Source organism: Carassius auratus, chromosome 36, assembly GCF_003368295.1.
Source record: "Carassius auratus strain Wakin chromosome 36, ASM336829v1, whole genome shotgun sequence".
Taxonomy (NCBI): Eukaryota; Metazoa; Chordata; class Actinopteri; order Cypriniformes; family Cyprinidae; genus Carassius; species Carassius auratus.
The window spans coordinates 4678649-4704277 of NC_039278.1; the positions used below are offsets into that span (position 1 = coordinate 4678649).

The 25629-nt window shown below is 35.6% G+C and overlaps 1 protein-coding gene across 2 annotated transcripts in view; it reads right to left on the reverse strand.

Moving 5' to 3' along the window:
* Window positions 1-25629, reverse strand: part of LOC113055012 (inactive N-acetylated-alpha-linked acidic dipeptidase-like protein 2) — a 241596-nt gene that overhangs the window by 64121 nt on the left and 151846 nt on the right. For both annotated transcript variants that reach the window (XM_026220927.1, XM_026220926.1), the window contains exons 7-9: window positions 20167-20259; window positions 17237-17442; window positions 15931-16059 (exon numbers count right to left, since the gene is read on the reverse strand). In XM_026220927.1, coding sequence (XP_026076712.1) covers window positions 15931-16059; window positions 17237-17442; window positions 20167-20259 — 428 coding nt within the window. The remainder of the gene's footprint in view (window positions 1-15930; window positions 16060-17236; window positions 17443-20166; window positions 20260-25629) is intronic.

Below are 25629 nucleotides of genomic sequence, written 5' to 3' on the forward strand. Positions count from 1 at the left end.
TTTGGGAAACTCAGCACAGGTCAGTGGCTTAAACAGTGTTTCTTTAACTACAGACATTTATCCTGTGGTTTGAATTAGTTTAATCTGTTGTATGTTTTCAAATACAATAATTGTAAATGAAGCAATACAGTTAACTATTATTCTTGTTCCTATAAGCTTTAGTTTATGTCAACATCAATGTTGTTAAATTGCCTGATTGTACAAAGCAGCCATTTATTTCCGATTCATAAATGATTTGGGCCACAAACAAACAAATGGTTATATATAACTATTTCGGTAGTTAGACATTGATTTATAAGTGTCAAATTTAACACAAATTTGGTCAGTTAAGTTGTTTTGCTACTAATAAAGTTTTATTAAAAGGTAGTGTATTTGGCTACCAAGGAAATGTATCAGTCAGTCAAGAGAATGGAATATGGTAAAGGAATCTGAAGTAAAAAGCAGAACAAATTAAGTTAAATTAATGTTTTGTGTAACGGTAGCTATGAGTTTAGCTTTCCAGGTGGTGATGGTCTAAATAATAATCATAATCATAATAATAATCATAATAATAATAAATACTTTTCTAAGAGGGGGGAATTACTGTTGATGTATGTACGTTGCTGGTCATTATTAGTTGATAAATTAAATGCAAGTGCAAGTTTCAAAATGTATGAGAATTGTATGAAATATACAGGGGCGAAAGCTGTCCATATATATATATATATATATATATATATATATATATATATATATATATATATATATATAAACACCCATAATGGCCAGATGCATTCCTGATTGCCTCCCACTGTTCACTGTACACTGTTATTTTAGTTAGAGGCTATGTGTGGGAATGATTGGAAAAAAAAAAATCACTGTATACGGTAAGAGGTACCTGACATAATTCAGCAATTCACAGCTGCAAAATGACCATTTGTATTCAACAAAATATGCCATCAAACTAAAATTTCCCACAGTACAAAGATAACATGACAGTGATAATGTGGAGGAGAGAGAAGGGCCAGAAAATCTGTGAACAAAAACGTTATCTCGTTCTGAATGCTCTGGAGACTGAGAATGACCTTGCATTGTGGAGATAATTTATTCTCAGAGAAGGTGACCTTTGGAAATTACATTCGGAATTGGAACCGCTGATACATTTATAAAAAGAAAAGACAAAATGGATGAATAAGAAATAAAAAAAATATATAAAAAAAACAAGCTGGGTGTCACAGTGCATACATGAAAGTTCTACTGTTGCCGTACAGATGGTGGCACACTGGAGCCTTTTAAAATGAGAGGACAAATAAACCAGGATGAGCTTCTTCCTAAAACTTTAATTTAAATTGAAACATCAACACTGAAATCATTTGAAAGTGTTTTCAGTGGTATTTAAATAACAAAAATACATTTTTACATTTGATCCTGATACTACAGCAACTACAGTTTTACAGCCACTAGTCATTAATTTCAAATGACAGAAACTGACATCACTGCTTTCTATATGAAACCTAGTAATTAACAGCTTTTAACGTTTGCTCTGTTTTCGTGCCCATTATTTATCCTTCAAAGTTATCCTTTTTAATCACAGAAACATCCTTTTGTCTAGTACTAAAAGGCCTGAAACTCTTTCCGGTTCCTGTCTGCGTGCTTCTGAATGGTTTGTGATTGTAGCTTTGCTTTTCTGTTGAATCTTACAATCACTCTCTGTTGTCTAAAGTGATAAAATATAAACTTAACTCCCACCATACATCTGATGTTATCTATAAAAAATAATTTAACCATTTACATTTTAAATCGCGATTGCAGCATGCATACAGCATGTTAGCATTCATTAACCAGTTAGCTTGTCATTTACTTTTTCATTCGTGTTTTCTATTCACTTCGATTACCTTATTTCTTAATTTTTTTCTCTCTTGCCCTGTTTCTTTTCTCTCTCGCACTGTTTTTTTTTTTCAAGTTCATCATACAACAGTGAAAGTCAGAATCATTGATCAATCATGGTGAGTAATGGCTTCTTCTCCTGCTATTGTTGTTTGCACTGCTTGCAACATGTACAGTTTAGCTCTATCTGTCAGCAATGAGGGATGTGATCAATGCAGGGAAATAGGCTGACAAAGAAGGTTTCAGAATTCGAGACACACATCCAAACTTTAAGTGAGGACAATAAGAATTTGAGGGCTGAAGATACTGCTTTGGGTGCTACTAGCTCAGGGAGTCTTGTATATTGTTTGGTTTCAGTTACAGAGCTTCTGCAGCAGGGCGATTGGGTGACTGTGAGGTGGCATTGTCACGGGTCAAAACACTGCTCTCTTCCGTTCCGATTGAAACATTAAACAGGTTCTCCTCACTCAGTGACACACCCAATGAGAAACCTGATCAAAGTGCTCTAGTTATTGGTGATTCTTTTGTACGGGATGTGAAAATAGAGAAACCAGCTACCATAGTCAAATGTTTACCGGGACCAGAGTGCCTGACATCTTGGCAAATTCAAAAGAGCTGGCTAATGCTAAATGGAAATTCTGTAAGTTTGTTATTCAAGCCTGAGCTAATGATGTTCGACTTTGCCAGTTGGTGAGCACCAAAAATATATTTTCATAGCTTCATTCTCTGGTTTTCCTGATGGTATCATCCATCAAATCTCATTTGCCCTTTCCCTTGTATGAGTGAATTTATGTATGTATGTTTATTTGTTTGTTTGTTAGACAAGTTTGTGTTAGTGTTTTTTTATATAAAACTCTTGTGCACAAATTGATTTTCGGAATCTGCCTTACAAATCAATGTACCTTTATGATTCCTATTTTGCTACATGCTCTACTGAATTAATACTGTATGAAAGTATTTTTTGTGGCCATGGAAATATCCTTTCTTAGAGTTATATGAAATTATGCTAAATGTTCACTGGACGAACAGATTAGTTGAAGGCAATTTAATTCTCCTACAGATACTACTGGTAGCTCATATAAATAATTGTAAGTAATCATAATTAATTGTTATTATGTATATACATTTTCCTTTTCAGCTTAATTTACTACACTATGCTATAACACCCGATGTAAACTTGCTACATCTATGCTAATATATGTCTGTTTATCTCTTATTCCGAGGTCACTGTAGCCACCAGTTCCAGTCTGTATCCAGATCAGATGGTCACTGCAGTCACCTGGATCCAGTACGTATCAAGCCCAAATGGTGGAACAGCCATGAATGTCAGCAGAGACAAGAACAACTAGATGAGCCCCAGAGACAGATCCCCAGTGAAGACTTTGTCTCCTAGACATCATCGGGACAAGACCACAGGAACCAGATGAGTCCTCTGCACAATGTGACTTTGTTGGAGCCTGGAATTGAACTGCTGGTTCATCTGGACAGAGGAGAACTGGCCTACCGACTGAGCCTGGTTTCTCCCAAGGTTTTTTTTTTTCTCTATTCTGTCACCGATGGAATTTTGGTTCCTTGCCACTGTCGCCTCTGGGTTGTTTAGTTGGGGACACTAAATATCCAGCGATATCGTTGACTTGATTGCCAAGATACTATTTAAACTGAACAGAGCTGGACAATGACATCAATGAATTAAGTGATGAACTGCCTTTAACTGAAAATGGCGAAACTTTGAGCTTAAGCTGCCAGCAGAGCAGGTTAGATTCCTGATGAAAAACAAGTTCCCGCTTAAACAAGTGTAGTGCGAGTAGAGAGAGAGACCGCTAATTTGTTGCCTGTTGGCCAGCGAGAGGCTATTGATTGGGAACTAATTGATTGCCAGCTGAAGTGATAAACCATGTGCTTGTGCAGACAGCATCACTTATACAGGAAGGGAGTGCCTGAAATCACATCGTGGCTTCCAGTGTGGGAGCAGAGCCCAGCCGTTCTGCACATACTATGGTGATGAATGATCTCCAACATCTGTGATCAAGCCCTGTGCCGCACTCTTTATTCAATCGATGAGATCTCTGTGTGGTTAAGCAGAAATCTAAGATGGTTAATGCTGGGAAATGATTTAATCTTGTGAAAGGCACTGCAGTGTTTCGAACGCAATGCATTTGGCTGGAAAATGGTCCACAAATTGCTACAAAACTCATTATAGAAGTAAAACATGTCATTTTTTGCCAAGTCATGATTACACTGAATGCAAGCAATCAAATCTCAGTGAATGCATGACTGATGTAACACAGCGTAAGCGGCATTTACTACAGAAGTAGTTCTATTTCATTTCATCCTGCAAGGAAAACCCCTCAATTTAATGACTACATTTTAGTGTTTAGTGCTTGCAACTCATAATAAAAGACAAACAGAACAGGAGCTCTTTTTATTACTGTTAAATTGGCATTGGGTTGTGTTTAAAGGAAGTTAGAAATAAACTGAAATTCTTGCTTGAAAGAAATGTTATGTTTCTGCCAATAGCAAGCAATAGCAAACAAATTACATCTGTCCTCCCAAACTCTGCTTCACAAACTATTAAAAAGGTGCTGAAACACAAAATACATAATGCATAATACAAAACAAAATGTTCAGACTTCAACTAACTGTATTTGTGATCAATATCTATCTAGTCTAGTTAGTTAGGTTATTATTTTTATTCTTCTTCTTTGTCTAACATCTGTAGCCCAGACATTTTTTTTTATATGCTTGGCTGCCATCTCAAATGGGTGGGACTTATATTGTATTGTTTTATTAAATGACCGAATTATTTGTTATTTGTTTATTTATGATTCAGGGAATATCCTTCAATGATATAATAATGTTTTTCAGTATAATGATATACTGAAGAGTAGATAGTTTCAACTAGATTGACTAATGAAAAAACATGAACAACTGATTAATTCATGATTAATAAAGATGTATGAATAGGGTAAATTCAGGTCTTTCTGGACACCTTTTGCCATTGAGATAACTGTTCAAAAATGTACTAAAGATTAATAAACACTTGCAAATTATGAGTAGTTTCCACGTAAGATTGGGTACTGCAAAAACATGAGCAAAGCTATATTAACTAATAATCTGTTAAGGATTAATATAAGGTTTGGTAATGATTTATAAATGAAAGTTATTATAAAGTGTTACACATAGAAGCATACTACCATTCAAAGGATTGAGGACGGATGGACTGATTAACAGAAAGATATATTCATATACAATGGATATATACTGTACATAGATAGATTGATTGACTGATCAATTGATATATTGATACATATATTTATCTAAAATAATAAAAATTATTAAATTAAATGTAAATAAATATACAAAAAATTGATTGGTTGATTTAAAAATAAATTAATAAATATTTAATGAGTAATAAATACTAGGGGTGTAACGGTACGTGTATTCATACTGGACCGTTTCGGTACAGGGCTTTCGGTACGGTGCACATGTGTACCGAATGACCGAATGCAATATTTTGTATGCGGAACATTTTCGTGTTTCCAAACGGACATATTAAGTGGAGGAAGTCTCCGCATCCAGCGCAAATCCCACCCTGCAGCTGATTCTAAGGCCGGTGACACACTGGCTGCGTGGCGTGAGCGTTGGCGTTTCTGTTGCGTGTCAGTTGCATGACAGCTGCTTAGCATTTTCTGTGTTTTTACACACCAGAATCGTACCTGACGCGGCACTGGGGCGCTGCTGCCACTGTAGTTGACATAGAGCAGTCCCTCCAGAAAAACGCGATTATGCGATCGCCTGATTTAATGCATAATCAGCCAAAGGCCGCATATTTATGCGGGGGTCGCATTTTTTCAAATACGCCGCATAAATTGCCATTTTCAGGAAGCAAAATATGCGTGGCTAGCATGATTTCATAATCCCTGTATATTCGTTGCAAAAAAACATCATCCGCAAACCCCGCGGTGAAACCAGGGTGAAACTTGAAACGCGCAAATCATTCTTATTTGCCAACAAAAATAAGCGCAAAAGAACGCGCGAAGCATTTTCCCGATTTGTTACATGACAGTGGAGCCAAATTATATCAGAGAACTTGCGAAAACTGCGTTTTGATGAAATAGAGAAAAAAAGGTGTTTCCCCCAACATCCCCTTCTCACTAGGCTACTAACACTGTTGTAGTTTCATTCAGAAGTTGATGCAACTTTACAGTTGTAAGATTGCACTTTTTTGTTACAGAACAGTAACAAAAACTTACAGTTATAATTATATTAGTAGTATGTAAAATAATTTACGTTGCAGTAAGAGATTGCAACATAAATATTCTGTGATTTAGTATGCTTGCTTATCATAGGAAGTAATAAAAAGGTATTAGCCTAGTGAGAAAAAGTCCATGCAATTTCATCGCATAAAATTGCAAAAATATCCCGCATATTCAATTCATTTTTTAAGAAAACGTGCCGCAAAATCAAGGATTTTTGCCCGCAACAATCACAAAAAAAATCCAATTTTTTCTGGAGGGACTGATAGAGGGAGGCCGCCGAGGTGCCGACAGACTAGGATCTTGTCTTCACCAACAATATCTATACTTCATGTTGAGCATAAATATAAAGCCTACTGATAAAGGACACCGTCAACAGTATTGACGGCAAAATAGACTGTTTGACAGGTGCAATATGCCAGTTTGTCACTGGCCGAAGGTTTTCAAAAGGCATCACGCGAGTGTGAACATCACTACAACTAGGAAAAAACTGTTGTAATTCAAACATAGCTCCCGTCGGCATTTAAACAGACCTTTGCTCTTAATTCCGATCGGTCCAACACTATAACGAAATCTGAGCAGGTCTAAAAACTGAAACTGTTGATGCTGCAACTTTACACTTTGGAAAAGTTATATATATATATATATATATTAGGGGTGTAACGATTAACGGTGTAACTTTCGGTTCGGTACGCGGTACGCAATATGTATACCGAACGGTTCGTTGGACTAATTAATTATATTTGAAAAAAAAAAGAAAAGAGAAACATGATGTGCGTTCAACAAGGTAGCCCAATAACCCAAACGACGTAACAGGCAATGCCCCTGATACCCCCGAAGAAGAAAAAAACACCAACTTATAGTTATATGTTTGTGTTAGGCTACTCAGTCAGGCGCTCGCTCACTCAATTTGCGCTGAAGGCTCGTTGCAAAATGGCCAATGCGTTTAAAAGACCAGAAATAGAAGATCCTCCAATAACCAACAGGTCTGGTGTTTGGGTGCACTTTGGATTCCCTTTAAGCTATAATGGTGATGGCAAGAGAGTGGTGGATAAAAAAACAACGGTATGTCGCATCTGCTACATGACAATAGGGTACACCAGCGGGAATACAACAAAAAATAAAAAATAAATAAATAAATAAAACACCAGCAGGAATACTTGAAACATGTCAACTCATTTACGCCGACATCACCTTATTGTGTCAGTATCTGGGAAAAGACGAGAAACATACACGCAACAAACTATCCCCGCAGCATTTAGACACCGGTACACCATTATAGCTTACAGGGAATCCAAAGTGCACCCAAACACCTGACCTGTTGGTTATTGGAGGATCTTCTATTTCTGGTCTGTTAAATGCATTAGACATTTTGCAACAAGCCTTCAGCGCGTGCTGAGTGAGTGAGCGCCATAGGGGCCGTTCACATATCGTGCCTAAAAACGCGTGGAAAACGCTAGTCGCGCCACTTTCTCCTCCTTTCCAAAGCGCTCGGGCAGAAGCGCTCATGAGGCGTCTGTCTTTGCTAAGCAACAATGACGTGCTCTCTCCATGAGACGCGGAAATTTCGGCAAAAGATAAATGGATTTGCAGCTCTAAAAATCACTTGCAGTAGCTGTGCTACTAAATTTATTTCAAAATTGCAATCCATATACAACTATGATCAGCTGTTCCTTCATCTTGGCAGAGTTTTCAACGTTGTTACGGGAAAGGATGAAGCTGATTGGTTAGTTCTTTTCACATGACCCGCGGTGTGCTTGCGGCATTCTAAAAAGTTGAGATGTTTTTACATTTTGCTGTATCTAAAACGTACCGAACCGAACCGTGACATCAGTGTATCGTATCGAACCGAACCGTGAATTTTGTGAACCGTTACACCCCTAATATATATATATATATATATATATTTATTATTATTGTTATTTTTTTTTTTTTGAGCAGGCCTACAAGTTGGGATTGGTAATGCTGCACTGTAATCATAGTTATTTATTTATATTTTTTATTATATTTTATTATATGATATTGGTTTGATACTGAGAGTATTTTATTTAGTGGAGAACTTTGCAACAGTATTTTATTTCTGATTCTTTTTTTTATTTCATATATATTTTATTTAAAAAGTATTTAAAAAAGTGTAAACAAATTGTTAAAAAAAAAGGTTTATAGTAATAAACAACCTGAAGTTTATTGTTTGCATTTCTTTCCCTTACTGTACTGAAAATGAACCAAACCGTGACTTTAAAACTGAGGTACTTACCAAACCCTGATTTTTGCACACCGTTACACCCGTAATAAATACACTAAATTGATAGAAAAAGACACAAACACACACACACACACACACACACACACACACACACACACACACACACACAAACACACACTCAAATGAATGTTTCTCCTTTAAATCCTCATTGTTTATTTTTTATCTTTAATTGTAAAAAAAAAATCACAAAATTCTATCGTTAAGTTAAACAATTGAAACTGGGGAGAAGATCTTTTTTTCTCTCCATTGCATGTTGGCCACAAATTATTGGCACCTCTAGAAATTTTAAATAAAATATCTCTTAAGTATATTAGCATATATATATATATATATATATATATATATATATATATATATATATATATATATATATATGATTATAAATATGAGGAACACAAAGGTCAAATACCCCTTAATCATCCATCAGAAGGAGTAGAACAAAATAATATGGTTTTGATGTCCAGAATAAGATTGTTGCGCTTCACAGAACAGAAAGTGGCATTAAGAGAAGAGATAAAGCATTGAAAATCCTCATTTCCACCATCAGGGCAATAATTAAGGGGTTCCAATCAAAATGTCTGTATCGTCCTAATGCACAGTGAGGAGGAGAGTTTGAGTGGCCAATGACTCTCCAAGGATCACAGATTGTGAATTGCAGAGAATAGTTGAGATTTGGGGTAAAATCAAAACAAAAATGGGTCACTGAGCATAAAATTAAGGTTCTACCATGGCAGTCCCAGTCCTATGAAAATAAGTGTGGTGAATTGAAGAGAAGAAGCGCCAACATGGAATCTAAGAATGGAGAATGGCTGTGAACCTTAAGAATCTAGAGAGATTCTGCATGAAGGAATGGTCTCTGATCTCTAATCGGGTGTTCTCCAAAATCATCAGTATCATCATATATGAGAAAACTCAGAGCAGTTATCTTGGGAAAAGGATGTTGCAATTATTTGGTGCCAATAATTGTGTCTAACATTAACTAGAGAAAACATTTATTTCACAATGAGATTTTCCCCCACCTCAATAGTTTTACATCAATGAAAGTTTAGTTTTTTTCAATGAAGGATCAAAATGATAAACATTATTACCAATCACAAATTAGATTTTTTTTTTTTTTATGTTTTTGAATCAAGTCTCTTTTGTTCATCAATGCTAAATGTATTTGATTAAATGTTCAATAAAAACATAAACCTTATTAAATTTTAAAATAAAATTTTTAAATTTTTAATTGAATATATTTTCAAATGTAGTTTATTATTGTGATGGCACAGCTACATTTTCAGGAGTAATTACTCCAGTCTTCAGTGTCACGTGTTCCTTCTGAAGTCATTCTAATATATATTTTATATTATACACTTCACAGTGAGACACACAAAATGTTTAAAAATGTAGAAATCTGACATTATGTCCATTATTATTCACAAAGATGTGATCTATCTTCCTTTCATTGAATAGCAAATAAAGAAAGAAACAATCATGGGTAAAAGAAAGCCCCGTTTGTGTTGAATAGAGCTGGGTGACAATGAACTCACTGTTACAGAAATCAAAGATTGTATGCATAAGACACCTTCTTCCAAAGCTTACCAAATGCTTTCACTAATGGCTTGCAATTAGTGTGTCATGGCAAGCACACAAAACATGCATTATCTTGATGAAATCCCAGCAAAAGGGTGTAATTTAGAGAATGGCGGATAATGTTAATCATGCTGGGGACCCGACCAGGCTTTTATGAAGTGTTGAGTGACAGAACTGCGGTGCCACAGAATGAAGAGTTACAGCCCAACGGACTTCTGGGGGCAGCTGCTCATTCGGTCCTGCCACATGATTTCAATAGAGAAGTCTGCCCCAGTGGCCTTGCCTTCTGTTCGTATCTGCATGTGTTTACGTGTGTGCGGCTATACTGGCAGATTAATTCAAATGTGATTGGTGGCTCTCGGAGCACAAGGAGAAATTCAGCTAACAGTGGCAAAAGCATGCCCGCTGCATTATCAGATGGAGAGTTTATCAGATGTGGGTGAGTCTGAAACACAAAACTTGGTTCTGTCAGTTGTTTTTTACAGTATTGATCAAGACTCTGCTAAGGTCAGTAATCTATCATTCACAGGGTTGCCAAAATGTCAGACTGGCGTGTTTCTCGTATTTTGTTGTAGTCAATCATTGAGATGTTTGGACCAGTCAGCCTGGTCTCATTATTTATAGGTAGATATCAGTACATAACGTTCACAAGCACACATGCTTTGATTGATAATGAAACGTATAATTTGGACAAATTACAATGGATAAGACATAAATTTACTACATATTGACAGGTAAACAACATTAAATATTTTAAATGTTTTATATCATTAAGAAACTTGTATTAATGCACTTTTTTTAAAATCATTTTATCGATAAATGATATCAATTTTTAGACATCAATTTTTAGATATTTAAATTTAATTGTGAATATAAAAAGATATAAATACATAATAGACCTATAATATGTCACGGGGAAATTACCATTTTAGTAACAATATAGCATTAACTAGTCTGATTTCTCATTCAAACATGGTTAAACACACCCAAAGAAAAGCATGCAACCTTTGACCAAAAAAACCATAACGACTTATGCTACTGCTGCTGCTTTGGTGGTACGCAGGGATGGAGACCAGAGGCCATGAATGTATGTCAAATGAGGAGAGGCTTCACTATACTGAATAAACAGCTTTTAAGAGGAAATAGTTTATCATTTAATGAATCGACAACCTTTTTATTCTTCTACATGTTTTACACTAAACGGTACTTTTGCTGGGCAAAAGTTTTGAACATGTGAATGTGACTTTCATTTGAGCTCTACAAACTCCTGTGCTGTCTGAATAAATTACTGTATGAAAGAGCCTACTGGTTTGTACTTCCTTTGCAAGAGACATTGATTTTTAGAAAGGATTACCCAAAGCTTACAGGTTTTAAAACATCAAAAAAAAAAAAAAAAGAGTAAAAATAAGATTAAGTAATAAGAGTAAAATATCGGAGTCAGTTGGTTATGAGAGCAGTTAAGGCAAGTTTGGCTGTTCAGGATGAGATAAGATTGAATAAAACTACCGTGATCACTATCAGCGTAAACCCTGCAATACATTTTCAGAATAAATTGGAAAGCATCAATATTAAAAAACACATTGTAAACAAGTAAAATAATTTAAATGTCTGGGTGGTAATAGGAGTTCAGACAGAAATAGGGTCCTAATAGATGATTAAAAAAAACATCACAATAATTCACAAGTAATCCACACAACTCCATCAAATAGTATCTTGAGAAGTGAAAAGCATTTTTTTAAATACATTTATCAAAGGCTACTGCATCCTCCAGTGGAAAAATCCATCCACTGTTTCCTTCCCAAATCAAAATACACTGACCAACACTGATAACTTTTTTAATTTGTAAACTGTACTTGGTCTGTGCATATTTCTCTCCTGATTCAGACACAACAACAATTCATTGGAGAAAGCAATGTTAAAGGAATACTCCAACCCAATATAAAATTTTGTCAATCACTTACCCACATGTCGTTTTTCTGCTAAGCAGAATTTTTTTTTTTTTTTTTTTTTCTAGTTATTTTAAATTAAAATTATAAGGGTTATGTCAGAGCAGTAATGTAATCACAGCAAAAAAAAAAAAAAAAAAAAAAAAAAAAAAAAAAAATGTTCTAGTATGTTTTAGTTTTAACTTTGAACAAAAACTTATCTGCTTTTATTTTTGTAGCTATTTTGATAGTCAGCTCCAATGCCATTCACATTACGCACAAATTCAAATTCACAAAAGTGTTTGATCTGGACACGTCGCACTTTTTTAAACTCATAATAAAGCAGTGAATGATCTTTCCAGAAATGACTCTGATCAACAGAACAAGTTTATATTTAGGACACATTGCAATCACGCTAAAATAGATGACAACTCACACACCTGTATTAGGAGCTGTACTTCTTTGCGAGCCTATTTTGCTGTTTTCATTGCACAGTTGGCAGCACCTGATGAATGCGTTCATTCAGAAGGCAGGACCTGCTTTGAAACTGCAACATTTATTGGTTTAATTGCAAATTAGTGTAAAATCAACTATATCCAATGAACAATGAGGCTAGAATTTTCTCTTCGTCTTGACTGGTGGACAAGCACGTAGTGGATCCTACGGTTATGGAGGCCCCTACTCAAAGCCCGAGACCCTAGGCAATCTGTACTACCTATAACTAGCACTGGACCTGTTTGAGATGGTCAAATAAACACACTTCCTTCAAAAATCAAATTACATCATTCCTCTTCACATCAAAACTCATTGATTTTCCCACACAAAACATTATACCTCATTGTTTGCTTTTCTCCCTGTGTAATTTCAGTTTAAAATTGACAGGCACACACATGCTACTCCAACAATAACCAATTAAACAATAACAATCTCTCAATTCACATTGTGTTTTGCTCTGTAATCCCAACAGAAGTACTTCCTTTATTATAATTGGTTCCAAAGCACCCATTCAAAACATCACCACATTGGCATCTTTATTCCAAAGACAGCTGCGAATCAAGATAAGTAGAAAGTATTACCTCTATAGATATTTATAGTGTTGTTAAAACGTCTCAAAATATCGAAAGAGAGAGAATTAGCACCTTCAAGTCCGAGGCCATGGTTCTCAGCCAGAAAAGGTTGGCATGTCCCTTTCAGGTTGGTGGAGAGCTCCTGCCTCAAGTGGAGGAGTTCAAGTATCTTGGGGTCTTGTTCACGAGTGAGGGAAGGATAGAACGGGAGATTGACAGGCGGATAGGTGCAGCTTCTGCAGTGATGCGGTCGATGAACCTGTCTGTCGTGGTAAAGAAGGAGCTGAGTTGCAAGGCAAAGCTCTCGATTTTAACGGTCGATCTACGTTCCTAGTCTCACCTATGGTCATGAGCTGTGGGCCAAGGACAAGATGCCGGATACAGGTGGCCGAAATTAACTTTCTGCGTAGGGTGGCTGGGCGCTCCCTTAGAGATAGGGTGAGGAGCTTGGCCACTCGGAAAGACCTCAGAGTAGAGCCGCTGCTCCTCCACATCGAGAGGAACCAGCTGAGGTGGCTCGGGCATCTGTTCCTGGGGAGGTGTTCTGGGCACGTCCCACTGGGAGGAGGCCCTGGGGAAGACCGAAGACACACTGGAGGGATTATGGCTCTTGGCTGCCCTGGGAACGTATCCCCCCGAAAGAGCTGGAGAAAGTGTCTAGGGAGAGGGAAGTCTGGGAGTCTCTGCTTAGATTGCTGCCCCTGCGACCCGGGCCCGGATACACGGAAGAAGATGGATAGATGGATGGATAGATGGATGGATGGATGGATACCTGATGCCTCCAGGAAACCTTCTTTGAAAGATAAATTGCGCAATTGCAGCAATTCAAGATGACTGGAAAAACTGCATGTAAAATTTCAGAGCAAAGAAAAACTTCATGTGTGATGCATTTTGTTAATAATATTGCACTGCATGGGACACCAGGACATAGGCCTGCAATATTGATTTACGTGGAATAAAATAATAGAAAAATGCTTTGGTTGTAACAGTTTAACCAGTCAAAGCTTGACGAAACAATGCAAAACAGGAAAACAACCAGTAAAAAATAAAAAAAATAACTTTTCTTTTATTGTACCTGAAAATTGGAAGTGAAAGTTCAACAAAGTCACCTCAAACAGCCCCAGTGCATCTTTGATGGGATGTAATTCCATTAAATTAGCATGCTAATGAGATCAACTTGTGTCTCATTGCGTAGAAGGCTCTGACAGGACAACAGCAATTAGCATAAGCTAGTATCAATCTACTGAGAGACAGGAACCGATTGGTGGAGGGAAGGAATAGGGTCACAGAGCTGGAATTTTAGACAATGAAAAGTGCTGATGCTAAATGTCTTTCCTCTTTGTTGTGATCACACTACAGGATAGCAGGAATAATTATCATATCAAATAAACAAGAGGTTGTGCATTCACATTCAATGTGGTTTGGATGTTAGATATAACATAAGTCTCTACATTTTCTTAAAGGACTGAAGTCTCATTTTTATTTATTGTATTCTAGACATTTAAGACATCAGTCTGTAATTATCAGTAATTTATCACAAACTTCAAAAGTTTACAATTATTAATTAATTTATTTATTTATTTTTTAACAGGTGGGACTTTTCTAAACATGCTCCAATTCTTCTTTTGTTATGGATATTTAGATTTATGACAAACAACCAAAATCCTGTAATTTCATAAGGGAGGAGCTATAAACACATATATGCACAAGATTCCATCCCTAGCTAGAGATTTTCTATACTTTTCAAACAGGTGCCTAGTGTTATGCAAAGCATAACAATGTCATTTTGCAAAACTCCCTCCTGAGTCCTTTCTGCCTATTCACATTAAATTTCATAAATTATTTTACCCTAAATGAACTACTTTAACAAACATTACGGACATATTTCTTAGAAGTTTTGCAGGGGACATTTCAATACTGGTAGCCGTGCAGGTCAGAGCTGACTTTATTAGGTTGAAATGTCACATGTGGACTGGCATTTAGGTTAATGAAGAAAATTATTGTCTGGATAAAAATAATGGGGCACTCTGTCATTGGACCAGGGCCTCCAACCTACTGCATGCTATACAAAGCATATAATACATTGGCAATATTTAAATATATGAATCTTTTCTGTTGCTCTATTCACATCTGGTACAATTACCAGATGCTAAAGAGGTTGAAAGTTTTGAGTTCAAACTCACTGAAGTTGCTTTAAAGTTACAGCGAGTTAATAAGCATAACAAAACTGAGGTTTTAAAAAGTTTAGTAATAATTTTAGAAAACCTACAATATTTTCACACAAATCGTAAATGAACCTGTCAGAATGAGTAAGATGCTCTATATATCTGGAAACTTGAGCGGAACACAAGAGCTATATTAAGGTTTGATAAGTTAGATGAGTTATATCTTACCTTATTGGAAATGCCACATGAATGCATAACTCAGACTCAGTGTTCATTGTAAATGACATGCAGCTGAGAGATTTTCTGCAGAAAATTAGGTGCACACTGCTAAAACACCAAGACCTTGTTGAGTGAATTAACAGTCTAGGATAAGTATCAATCCCGCATTCAGTGGTGGAAGAATTCAAAATCAAATTCCCCTCAACTTTAAAGTGTTCAGACAATCACATGCCACTTTAAGTTTAAATAAGATGGCAGCCTTTACCAAGACAGTTTATTTTTTATTCCCCATTACAAATATATATATATATATATATATATATATATATATATATATATATATATATATATATATATATATATATATATATATATTATTATTATTATTTTTTTGTTTTTTTTTTTGTTTTTTTTGAGGAGTCTAGGCCATGTGCATAGATTTGTTGTAGGGCAAATCTGAATAAAATGACGACCACCTAGCAATGTGCTCTTCAGCATCAGCCATTAAGGGTAGTAATAATCGGGTTCTATTTAACATCCTATTTACAAGTATCTTGTCCAAGCAGATATAAATGAATATTTGAAAAGTACCTTTTGGGTATCAGTTGCCAGTTGCTTAAGGGAAGGTGACACTGTTGCCTGCAGGGATCCAGGGGCTCTGACGGGGCTGTGCAGGCTGACATAAGCCACTGCCCTGCTCTGAAGAACCACTGCATTCTCCTGTATAGACACACAGAACAGCCGTCTGCTGCCAACTGATGATATGTCAGAGCTTTGAGTGATATTTTGGCATACAAACCTTTTTCACCCCCATGACACACTACAATTTTGTAAAATGAGCATTGTAAATAATATGAATCATTATTGTCTATCGCATACTCAAAAACTGTAATTTAATTGTGACATCATTATGGGCTTCTTAAGATTAATGATGATGTTTGCATTTTACTAATTAGAATGAACTCCTTCGCCGAGTAGAATAATTTCATTAACACTCCAAAATCATCCATCTGTCTGATTGAATCTTCATGGCTTGGTGATCATGTCAGCTAACTTTTGTACGGCTGCTCAAGGATAATCTGTACTATTTTTTTGTTTTTCCTCCTCCGCTTTAGTTGTTAAATTGAGGAAGAGAAAAAGGCAGGTGCTTTTGACCTACTACTAAACCCAACTTTGGGGTCAATACTCTACATTGTGTTGCCAGAGATTTCCAAAAATGTTATTATGATGTATCAGACAAACTCAAGCATATTTTTTTTAATCTATATCTAAAAAATGCAGCCTATATGCGTAAGGCTACTGTATAATGTGACCCAGATGCTCATGTACATAAAGGGCACATGTTCATTTGTCTTGTTCCTTCGTGATTAGGGCTGATTTCCATGTTGAACTTTTTTTTTTTTCACTTGTGAACTAATAGAAACATTATGACATTTGCATCACACAACCAGCTCCATATGTAATACTTTTCTGATGCAGTAAACTTGCTCAGAAGCTCACCTGATACGGCATTGCACTTGTGATAGGGAGTGGTCGGGTCATGTCCAGTGAAACGCGAGTAAAAATAATAGAGCTCAAAGACTTGTACAAGCATGCTAAAGTGGCTAAAATGTGTTTTTTATCTCATGCTTGCTTCTGTTAATACTACTGGTTCGGATAAGTGTAGGCAGTAAGTTATTTTTAAACGTGATACATTATTAACCTTTTAGTGGCACTCACCAGACAGCTCATTTCATAAGTGTGATATCAACAACAACCAACATAATAATGACTGAAAGACTCATGATTATCTTTTCGGATTAAACTGACTGTGCTTTTAGTCACTCATTGGACATTTCACTTCAATTTTTTTTTGCTAAACTTTAACAAAGCAATACATGGAATAGTCAAGTATTACCTTCCCCCACTCAAAGGAGCCGATGTTGCCCAGTGAGGTCCCCCCCCAGGAGCAGAAGACAATGGTGCGGTCGGGCTGCCAGCCCGCACGAGTTTGAGCCGTCATAGAGGCGATGATCTGAGTCATGACTGCAGAGCCGTTCCCCCAATCTGCCAACGCACCCTCGTACCAGCTGCCATGACGACTGCCAACTAGTACATATCGATCTACAAGGGGAAACAGAGCGGTAACACTTACATACAAAACAAGAAACAATCACGCAACAACAAACATGTTCACACAAGTGGAGGGTCAATCAACTGCAGGGCAAAAGTTTTTTCAAAAAGAAATTGAATGTGCAAATCAATTTCAATACAAAACTGTTAATTGGTTAAATGTCAACTTTACCAAACTTTAAAAATAATGTAGTAATCTCCAATTAAGTTGCTATTTCTACCTAATCTGACCCTTTAATAGACTCTTTGCCTAATCACTTTCAGGTTTTGCCTCAGCTAGCTCAATTACATCCGGTTGCAGTGCTGGAATCTGTTTTTGCTATTGGTGTTAACTGTGGAGACATCGCATCAGAAGTTGATATTTACACTTGCTTTTTAAAAGAGTTTCCCTGGATAATGATACACTGTATCACTGTTTTTACTGTAACTAATACACAGTTACAGTAAAATGGTATATTTTACAAGACAACAAGGAATTTTGGTAAAATAAAAATGTAGTGAAATGTTTAAATTATGAAAATGTATGTATAAAATGTATATTATTAACAAATTAATGCACATACTATAACTATATATATATATATATATATATATATATATATATATATATATATATATATATATATAAGTGTGTGTGTGTGTGTATAATTTCTAAGTATAACACCACTAGTATTAAATTGTTTTAATACTAAAAATGGTTTTAAGTCAGTTATTTCTATCTTTTGCAGTAGAGTGTCAGTAGTAAATATCAATTTACATTTCGTCCCCTTGGAATTATAAGGTTCTATCTGACATTTTTGTCAAAATTGAGTTATTCACATATTGTTATTCTGTGACAATTTATTTACATTATTTGATGTTTTATTTTAATTTTGTTACATTTTGGGATTTTTAATGGAAAATACAAAAAGGTTCTATCTACAGAAGTCTATGGAACACAAAAACTTTGAAGCTCAATATCTCAAAACTATTGAGAACACAGATAGAACCTTATAATTCCAAGGGGACGATTTGTCAACATAATTTTTGCCATTAATTGTAATAATCCAGTGAGATTTTTGTTTGCACGAGGAGTCTGACAGCAGTCAGTGCTCCACACAGAGATCTGATCTCACCATCATCCAGTCTGTCTGGAATAACAAAAAAATAACAAAACACTTGTTCTATAACACTTGTCATTTGCAAAGGTGATAACACAAATACTCAAGTCATAGTGGTCTTTATTCAGTAACTTTTTTGTACTGTAAACTAAAAAATGCAAAAATGCATTTAATTGATCAAAGTGAACTTTATATATATATATATATATATATATATATATATATATATATATATATATATATATATATATATATATATATATATATATTTACAAAGTATATTTATACAAAAAATATATATATATTTCAAATCAGTACTGCTTGCTTGACCTTTCTATTTATCAACAAAAAAGTATATGACCCAAATATGAATCAGCTGTTTTCAGCACTGATGATACCAAAAAATAAATAAATAAATAAATAAAAAAAATCAGCAAATAAAAATTATTCCTGTAGAGATGTCTACTGAGAAGTCAGCTTTGTGATTGCAGGAATAAATAACATTTTAAAGTATATTAAAAAAAAATATTTCACAATGTAATTTTTTCCTCTATTTTTTAATCAAAGAAATGCAGCCTTGGGAAGCATAAGAGCATTGTTTTAAATCATAAAATCTCTGTCCACTGTACACATATGAGTTATACTTTCTCTAGATTTACACACTATGCCTTCACATACACCAAATAACATACAGACCAAAAAAGAAACATTCCTCTTACATTTCTAATGTAATTAGCTGTGGCCTATAAACAGCACTGGGCCACCTCTCACTGACAGCTAGTGAAAGTAGACACAGACTCAGAAAAAGAAACAGACTAGCAAAGAAATAAGGAATAGAGTACCCACTTGTACTCAAGAGTACTACTGCGGTTTTAAGGAAAGTTATTAAAATGGCATCAAAATTATAAATAAATAAGACGCATTATAAAAAGACAAAAGTCAAGGAGAAGAACACCTCTGCATGATTTGTGATTCATAATAAGTAACTGGGTGACCAATTATGACAGGAGAAGAGTGCTGTAAATCTGGACAGTAAATCATGAAGGGTTTAAATGCACAGACACAGTGACTTTTACAGTCATGGGGCGGAGGTGAAAGATTAAATGCTTTCATTACATCAGACGTACAATTAAATCATCCTGAAGGTGAAAATAGTAGTCTGTAATTAAAAGCCTATTTTCAGCAGTCAAGTGACCTGCATTTGGACAGTAATGGCAGACGTTGTTTTAAGAGATTAGTTTGTCAAAGTGCAAGGAGGACAAAGGGCTGTTTCAGCACATAGACTCAGATTTGGCTTTATTCACCCCAAGACTCTTGCTTTTTCAGCGGATGAAGAGGAGAATGCTTAGATTGCACTCTTGTTTCACTCTGCTATCACAAATACAATAAAGCATTGTGACAAAGCACTGTGTCTTTGTTATGTCAAATCAAAGAGCCCAGTGGTTTACGACTGGGCACACACTGGCAATATCACACAGTTCAAATGACAGTGATTTGCTATTAAAAAAAAAAAAAAAAAAAATAAACATTAATCTTGCATTAACTATGACAAAAAGCCCTTTGGGTTTGTTAAATGAAAATTCGGGTTATATGTCTTGATTTTGTGTTGACCTACCTGGATTGGTCTTGCCTTTGAGATATCCAATAACATTGTGCACCATCTTGAAGGATGCCTGGTTTTCAATGGTGAGGTTTATGATTTTTCTTGCTGAGGAACAAACAGAAATTCCAAACAAATTAGTCAGGGACATGAGACATTGATGGATCCAGCTATAAGAAAAGGCAAAGAAATGGAGAGGTTGTGTCAATAAAATCTGTAAGTCGCTTTGGATAAAAGCGTCTGCTAAGTGAATAAATGTAAATGTAAAATACTGTTAATAAATCAAATTTTTTAAATTATAAAATAAACATAATAGAGGTATTATTTAAAATTCAACAACAACAATAACATAATAATAATAATAATAATAATAATAATAGTAATAATAATAATAATAAGCTATATCATTAAAAAATACAATATACATTGTTTCTATGGTGGAAAATACATTTTTCCATCTAATGGCAACTCCTTTACTTTTGGAAACTAAACATTTAGACACATAGGGTTAGGTGTTTCCCTTATAGTACAGTACATCGATGTGATCAATGATTACATGGCCCAGATGAGGATTTATATTGACTGTGTGCCCTGAGAAAATCCACTTTCCATTTGGAATATCACTTGCAAGCTATTAGCACATACTCCATTATTAAATCCCCTCTCATTATATGTACAGGACCTATAAAACAGAGAGCAGATAGCCTTTGCTTTTACCATCTGTTTGCGTGTTGCAGAGAAAGTGTACACCATCAGAGCAGCTTAAAAAGGTGCTGCCACTGTTCGGCTCACACTCTTACCAATTACACATAAAGGCTCAGTGTGATGGAGTGAATATCAATGAGGCTGATATGCCAGCAGATAAAAAGAAGAAACTCCTGGCCCTAGAATACATCGCTGAGCCAACATGGAGATGTGAAAATCCAGCAGTGGACAAGGTTCTGGTTTAATATGGAATTACATTTGGTTCAATAAAAATGAATGTAATTTTATAAAACTGAATGTAACTGTTTCAGAAACTATCAAAAATATGCCATTATAAAAGAAGAAAAACTTTGAACTGAGTCACCCAAATTTAACAGGCTCTTCAAATATGCTTCATTCTTTGTTAATGTTTTTAACACCACTGAGTGGTGTCTGTACTTCCCGGTCAGAGAGCACCTGTCCATCAAAAGCTCACAATCCAATCAGAGTAGATCACTGTTAAGCCCGCCCCCACGAGAGGTTTGTGTCAAAACACCAAACGAAAAACGTCAAAGCGTAAGCAATGCATTCAGAATCCACGATTAGCAAAAGCGAATCTTTGAAAAACTTTAACAAAGAATGAAGCATATTTGGAGAGCCTGTTAATTTTGTGTTATTGAGTTCATTTTTTTTTTCATTGTGTTTTTCTTCTTTTGCAATGGCATATTTTTGATAGTTTTTTGAAGAAGTTATGTTAATTTTTATAAAGTTTCGTAAATTTTTATTGAAGCAAATGTAATTCCATAGTTTACTACAGAGATGGAATTGAAAATTCCTTTTCAAGAAAGCTTTGGATTTATTGGCAAATGTGCCCTCCTTGAGGTGCGATGTACAGAGTATGAGCTTTTTATTAGTTCCTGGATATGTGAATATCAGAAAATAAAGATTTTGTTTGGTACCTCAGACGTACAAAGACGTAAATGCCGCTGATGTGTACAGATGTGTTTTTTTTACTCTTTGAGTGTAATCTACTTCACTCTGAAAATTCAGTGGGCTTCACACAGCCTCCCAAACCCCATTTATCACCCCTGACAACAGCACAAATGACTTTGGGTAAAGAGCAGAAGATGTATATGCAGTTCTAAGGGAGTGTTTAAAAGCGCAGGCGTGCTCACAGGTCGTGGTGTGAGAGATTTGTCCATTAATCATCGATAGGTATGAAAGCTTACTGGCTATTGAGCAAAGTGAAAAAGTGATCTTGTAGGGAAAGAATGAACAAGTCGACAGCTGCAGTGGCTCATGTTTTAAAAATGACCCTGAATAATATGTTCTTTAGAAGTATATTCTGTATAAAAAATAAAAAATAAACACACACACACGTTTGTTTTTGTGAAAAGTGGGGACATCCCTTAGGCGTAATGGTTTTTATACTGTAGAAACTATATATTCTATGGCCCTTCACCAACCCTACCCCTAAACCTAACCATCACAAGAAACTTTGTGCATTAAACTGAATTCTGTATGATTTATAAGCGTTTTGAAAAATGGGGACATGGGTTATATACTCATAAGTCACCATCTCCTTGTAATACCTGTGTCATACCCATGTCATTATACAGAGTTGTGTCCTGATATGTCACAAAAACAAGAGCACACACACATACATACACGTATACATATACATATACAATTTGCAATACTGAAAGGTCAAATGTATTGATGTGACAGGTAAAAACGAATGAGGTTTGTTCTTGTGTTTGAGAATCTGTTTAGCATATTAATCAGCTCTTCTGTAAGCATGCATGTGTATTATTGCTTATATGTGAATAAAAGTCAAAGTTAAATCTGTACATCGTATGAATCAATAATAAAATATAAGATTAATCAAATCTTATAAATCTTCTTTTCAGAAGACTTGAGCTGTTTCTGTAAGAAATATCGATCTGGACAACTTTTACAATGTATTTATATATTTTAAAGCTTGAAAATGATGATTACATATTTCAATGAACGGACAAGATGTTTGAGAGAATATTAACAAACAAAACTCTTAATTTGTGTTCTGAACATAAATTAAAGCCTAATGGGTTTGGGATAACATGAGTTCCAATATCACATTTATTAATGTTTGATGCTGATAATAATATCTATAACAAGCTTAATGGAAATGATTTTTCACAATATTAACTTAAAGTAGAATATATTCACAGTAAGAAAAAAATAATTCAAATAGAAAAATGGAAAAGATACTGGCACATTTGACAGTACCATGCACAATGCAATGTGTAATTCAAAATACGGGGAGAGATCTGGGAAAAATCCATATGGAAAAATTCATATCAACAGGTTTGTAGATTCTCATCGATGTAAGTCAGCTTCAGCATGGTGACAAATAAGAAGAATTTGTATCTGTACAGATGCATCACAGAAAAATTAAATTTAGCTTAAAAATGATCAGTGTATCAATGAACTAACAAAATATCTACTATCAAAAGCAGAAAACAAAAAGTATTAAAGTGCAAAATTGTTTTACCATTATTTCATGCCATATTTCATACCATAACACCATCATTCAGAGTATTGCATAAGTGTATTTTATTTCTCATGAGGTTGCAAATGGAGAGAGCAAAACCAATATGGGATGGGTTACTTACGCACCACAATCAATAGCGTCATAATTAAAGGAATGGGTGTGTTTTGATAAAGCTATTCCACACAGTTTTCTGCCAGCAAGCTGTAATTGCACATAAATTTATTACACTATGAGTTTTCATCTGGAGCACAGCGAGGAAGGGAACATGAGCCCACAGACGTTCATAGAAAATACTAATGTACTTGGACCCATTATGTTCAATCTCTCAATCTGATTTCTTCACCGTGAATAAATGGATGATGGCTGCCTGATCCACTGGGACAAAAACACACACTCACACACAGCAATGAATAAATGCCATTCAGGACTATGCCGAAACATTCAAGATCTTCTCAAAGCCATCAACAATGAATTACCAGCATCCTAAACATACTGTAGGCAGTACAATGTAAGAATATGTGGGAAAGTTTCCTGCTCACATATGTACTTTTGAGGCTAATGTCTCATTTCCCTGGCAGGGAGATGCTGGTGCAATTAGAGCATGTTTTAGCGATACAGTGAGCCTTAATTGAAAGGGAATGGAATGAAAGAGGGGAGACAGATGAAAACAAATGATCTGAAACCTCTGGAGAGGTCAAAGCTTGGCCCAATCAATAGAGCACAGATTACTAGCTTCAGAGTGTTTGATCTGGTTAATGGAAGAGAGGTGCAGGCTTGGGACTGGAGCTGGAGTGGGTCACGGCTGGGAGCTTTCAGACTGAGAAAGAGAACGGGAGGAGTGGAAGAGTGCTGGGCGAGAGGTGGCCCTCCCTCTCTGTGGGATCGATGGCATTCGTGTTGCCACTGCAGGTTTTGGCAGACATTGATCGCTGGACATTGGGCTGATAACAGAAGACAGGTTGTAGCAGTCCATGTTCCAGTCAGTGGTGGAAAGTGACATATATACACACTTAATGCTGGATCTTAAGTATACATTTAAGTTTTTTTTTTTTTTTTTTTTTTTTTTTTTTTAAATTTAAATGTAGGTATCTATGCCCATGTTTTTGAAATTCAAATAATTCATAAATATGTATCATTCTTTTTAAACAATAAAATGTTTAATTTATAAATTGTTCTTAATACTAAAACTTTTTTTTTTTCTATTAAACTAGATTTTAAAACCTCTAAATTTTGTACTCATCTGAATGCACTCTGTCCAAGAATATGTAGAAATGTACTGACAGATTGCCTGGTAAAGACAAATTTGTTGGCAGTAGCACTCGCGCCATGGCGGAATTTGCAAGAGAAAAGACTGAACACTTCTCCAGAGTGTATAAAGTTTCTGCTTGTATGCGAGGTTAAAGCCCACAAGTAGACCATCTACCAAGCACAATGATAATATTTTACATTGTAATCCTTTTATTTTTAATATTTGGCATGTTTGAGCACTGCTGCACATCCCTCTCTGAGTAATTAGCAGAGTGTATGCGTGTTGTTCACCTGCCTATTGCCACTATCTCAGTGGGGTCTTCGGCTTCTTGTTGCCCTGGAGCACATGGCTTTTGGTGGTTTCTCTGCCCCTTTCCTCACTCACCACCTTCCCTCGCTGCTGTCCAGCTGATGCCAGTGAAGTTTGTGTAATTGCTTGTTAATGTTTGCTAAAAAACTTATTAAACATTCCTTAATGTCTGTCTGATTATGTAACACGGGAGCCTACGAGACATGCAACGTGCGAGCATTTATTGGTCAGAGACGTGGTCATAACAGTCATGGGTCAAACAATGGCTAACAGGTATACAGAGGGCAAGACACAAGAATAATCCTAGGGCAAGTGTGGGTCTTCGATGAGCAAACAATATCCAAACAGGGTAATCCAAAAGGTAAATCCAAAAATACGAAAGCAAGGATCAAAACCAATTAAACAATCCAAAACAAAACACAGTGGCAAGACAAGGCAGGAAACAAGACAATATGGGCAAAACAATTCTCGACAGTGAATGGTGGTGTGACACTGAGGTATATACTGACAGGATAATGAGGTAACAAGGAGGGAGGAGCTAATCAATAATATTAGAAACTAACAAAGATGGGCAAAGGAACAAGGGAATACAGAAACAAAGTGGATCAAGAACATTTCAAAATAAGAGTCCACAAAACCAAGACACGGGAACATAGACTGGGATCCTGACAGATTATTATAAGGGAACACAGTCCAATCTGTT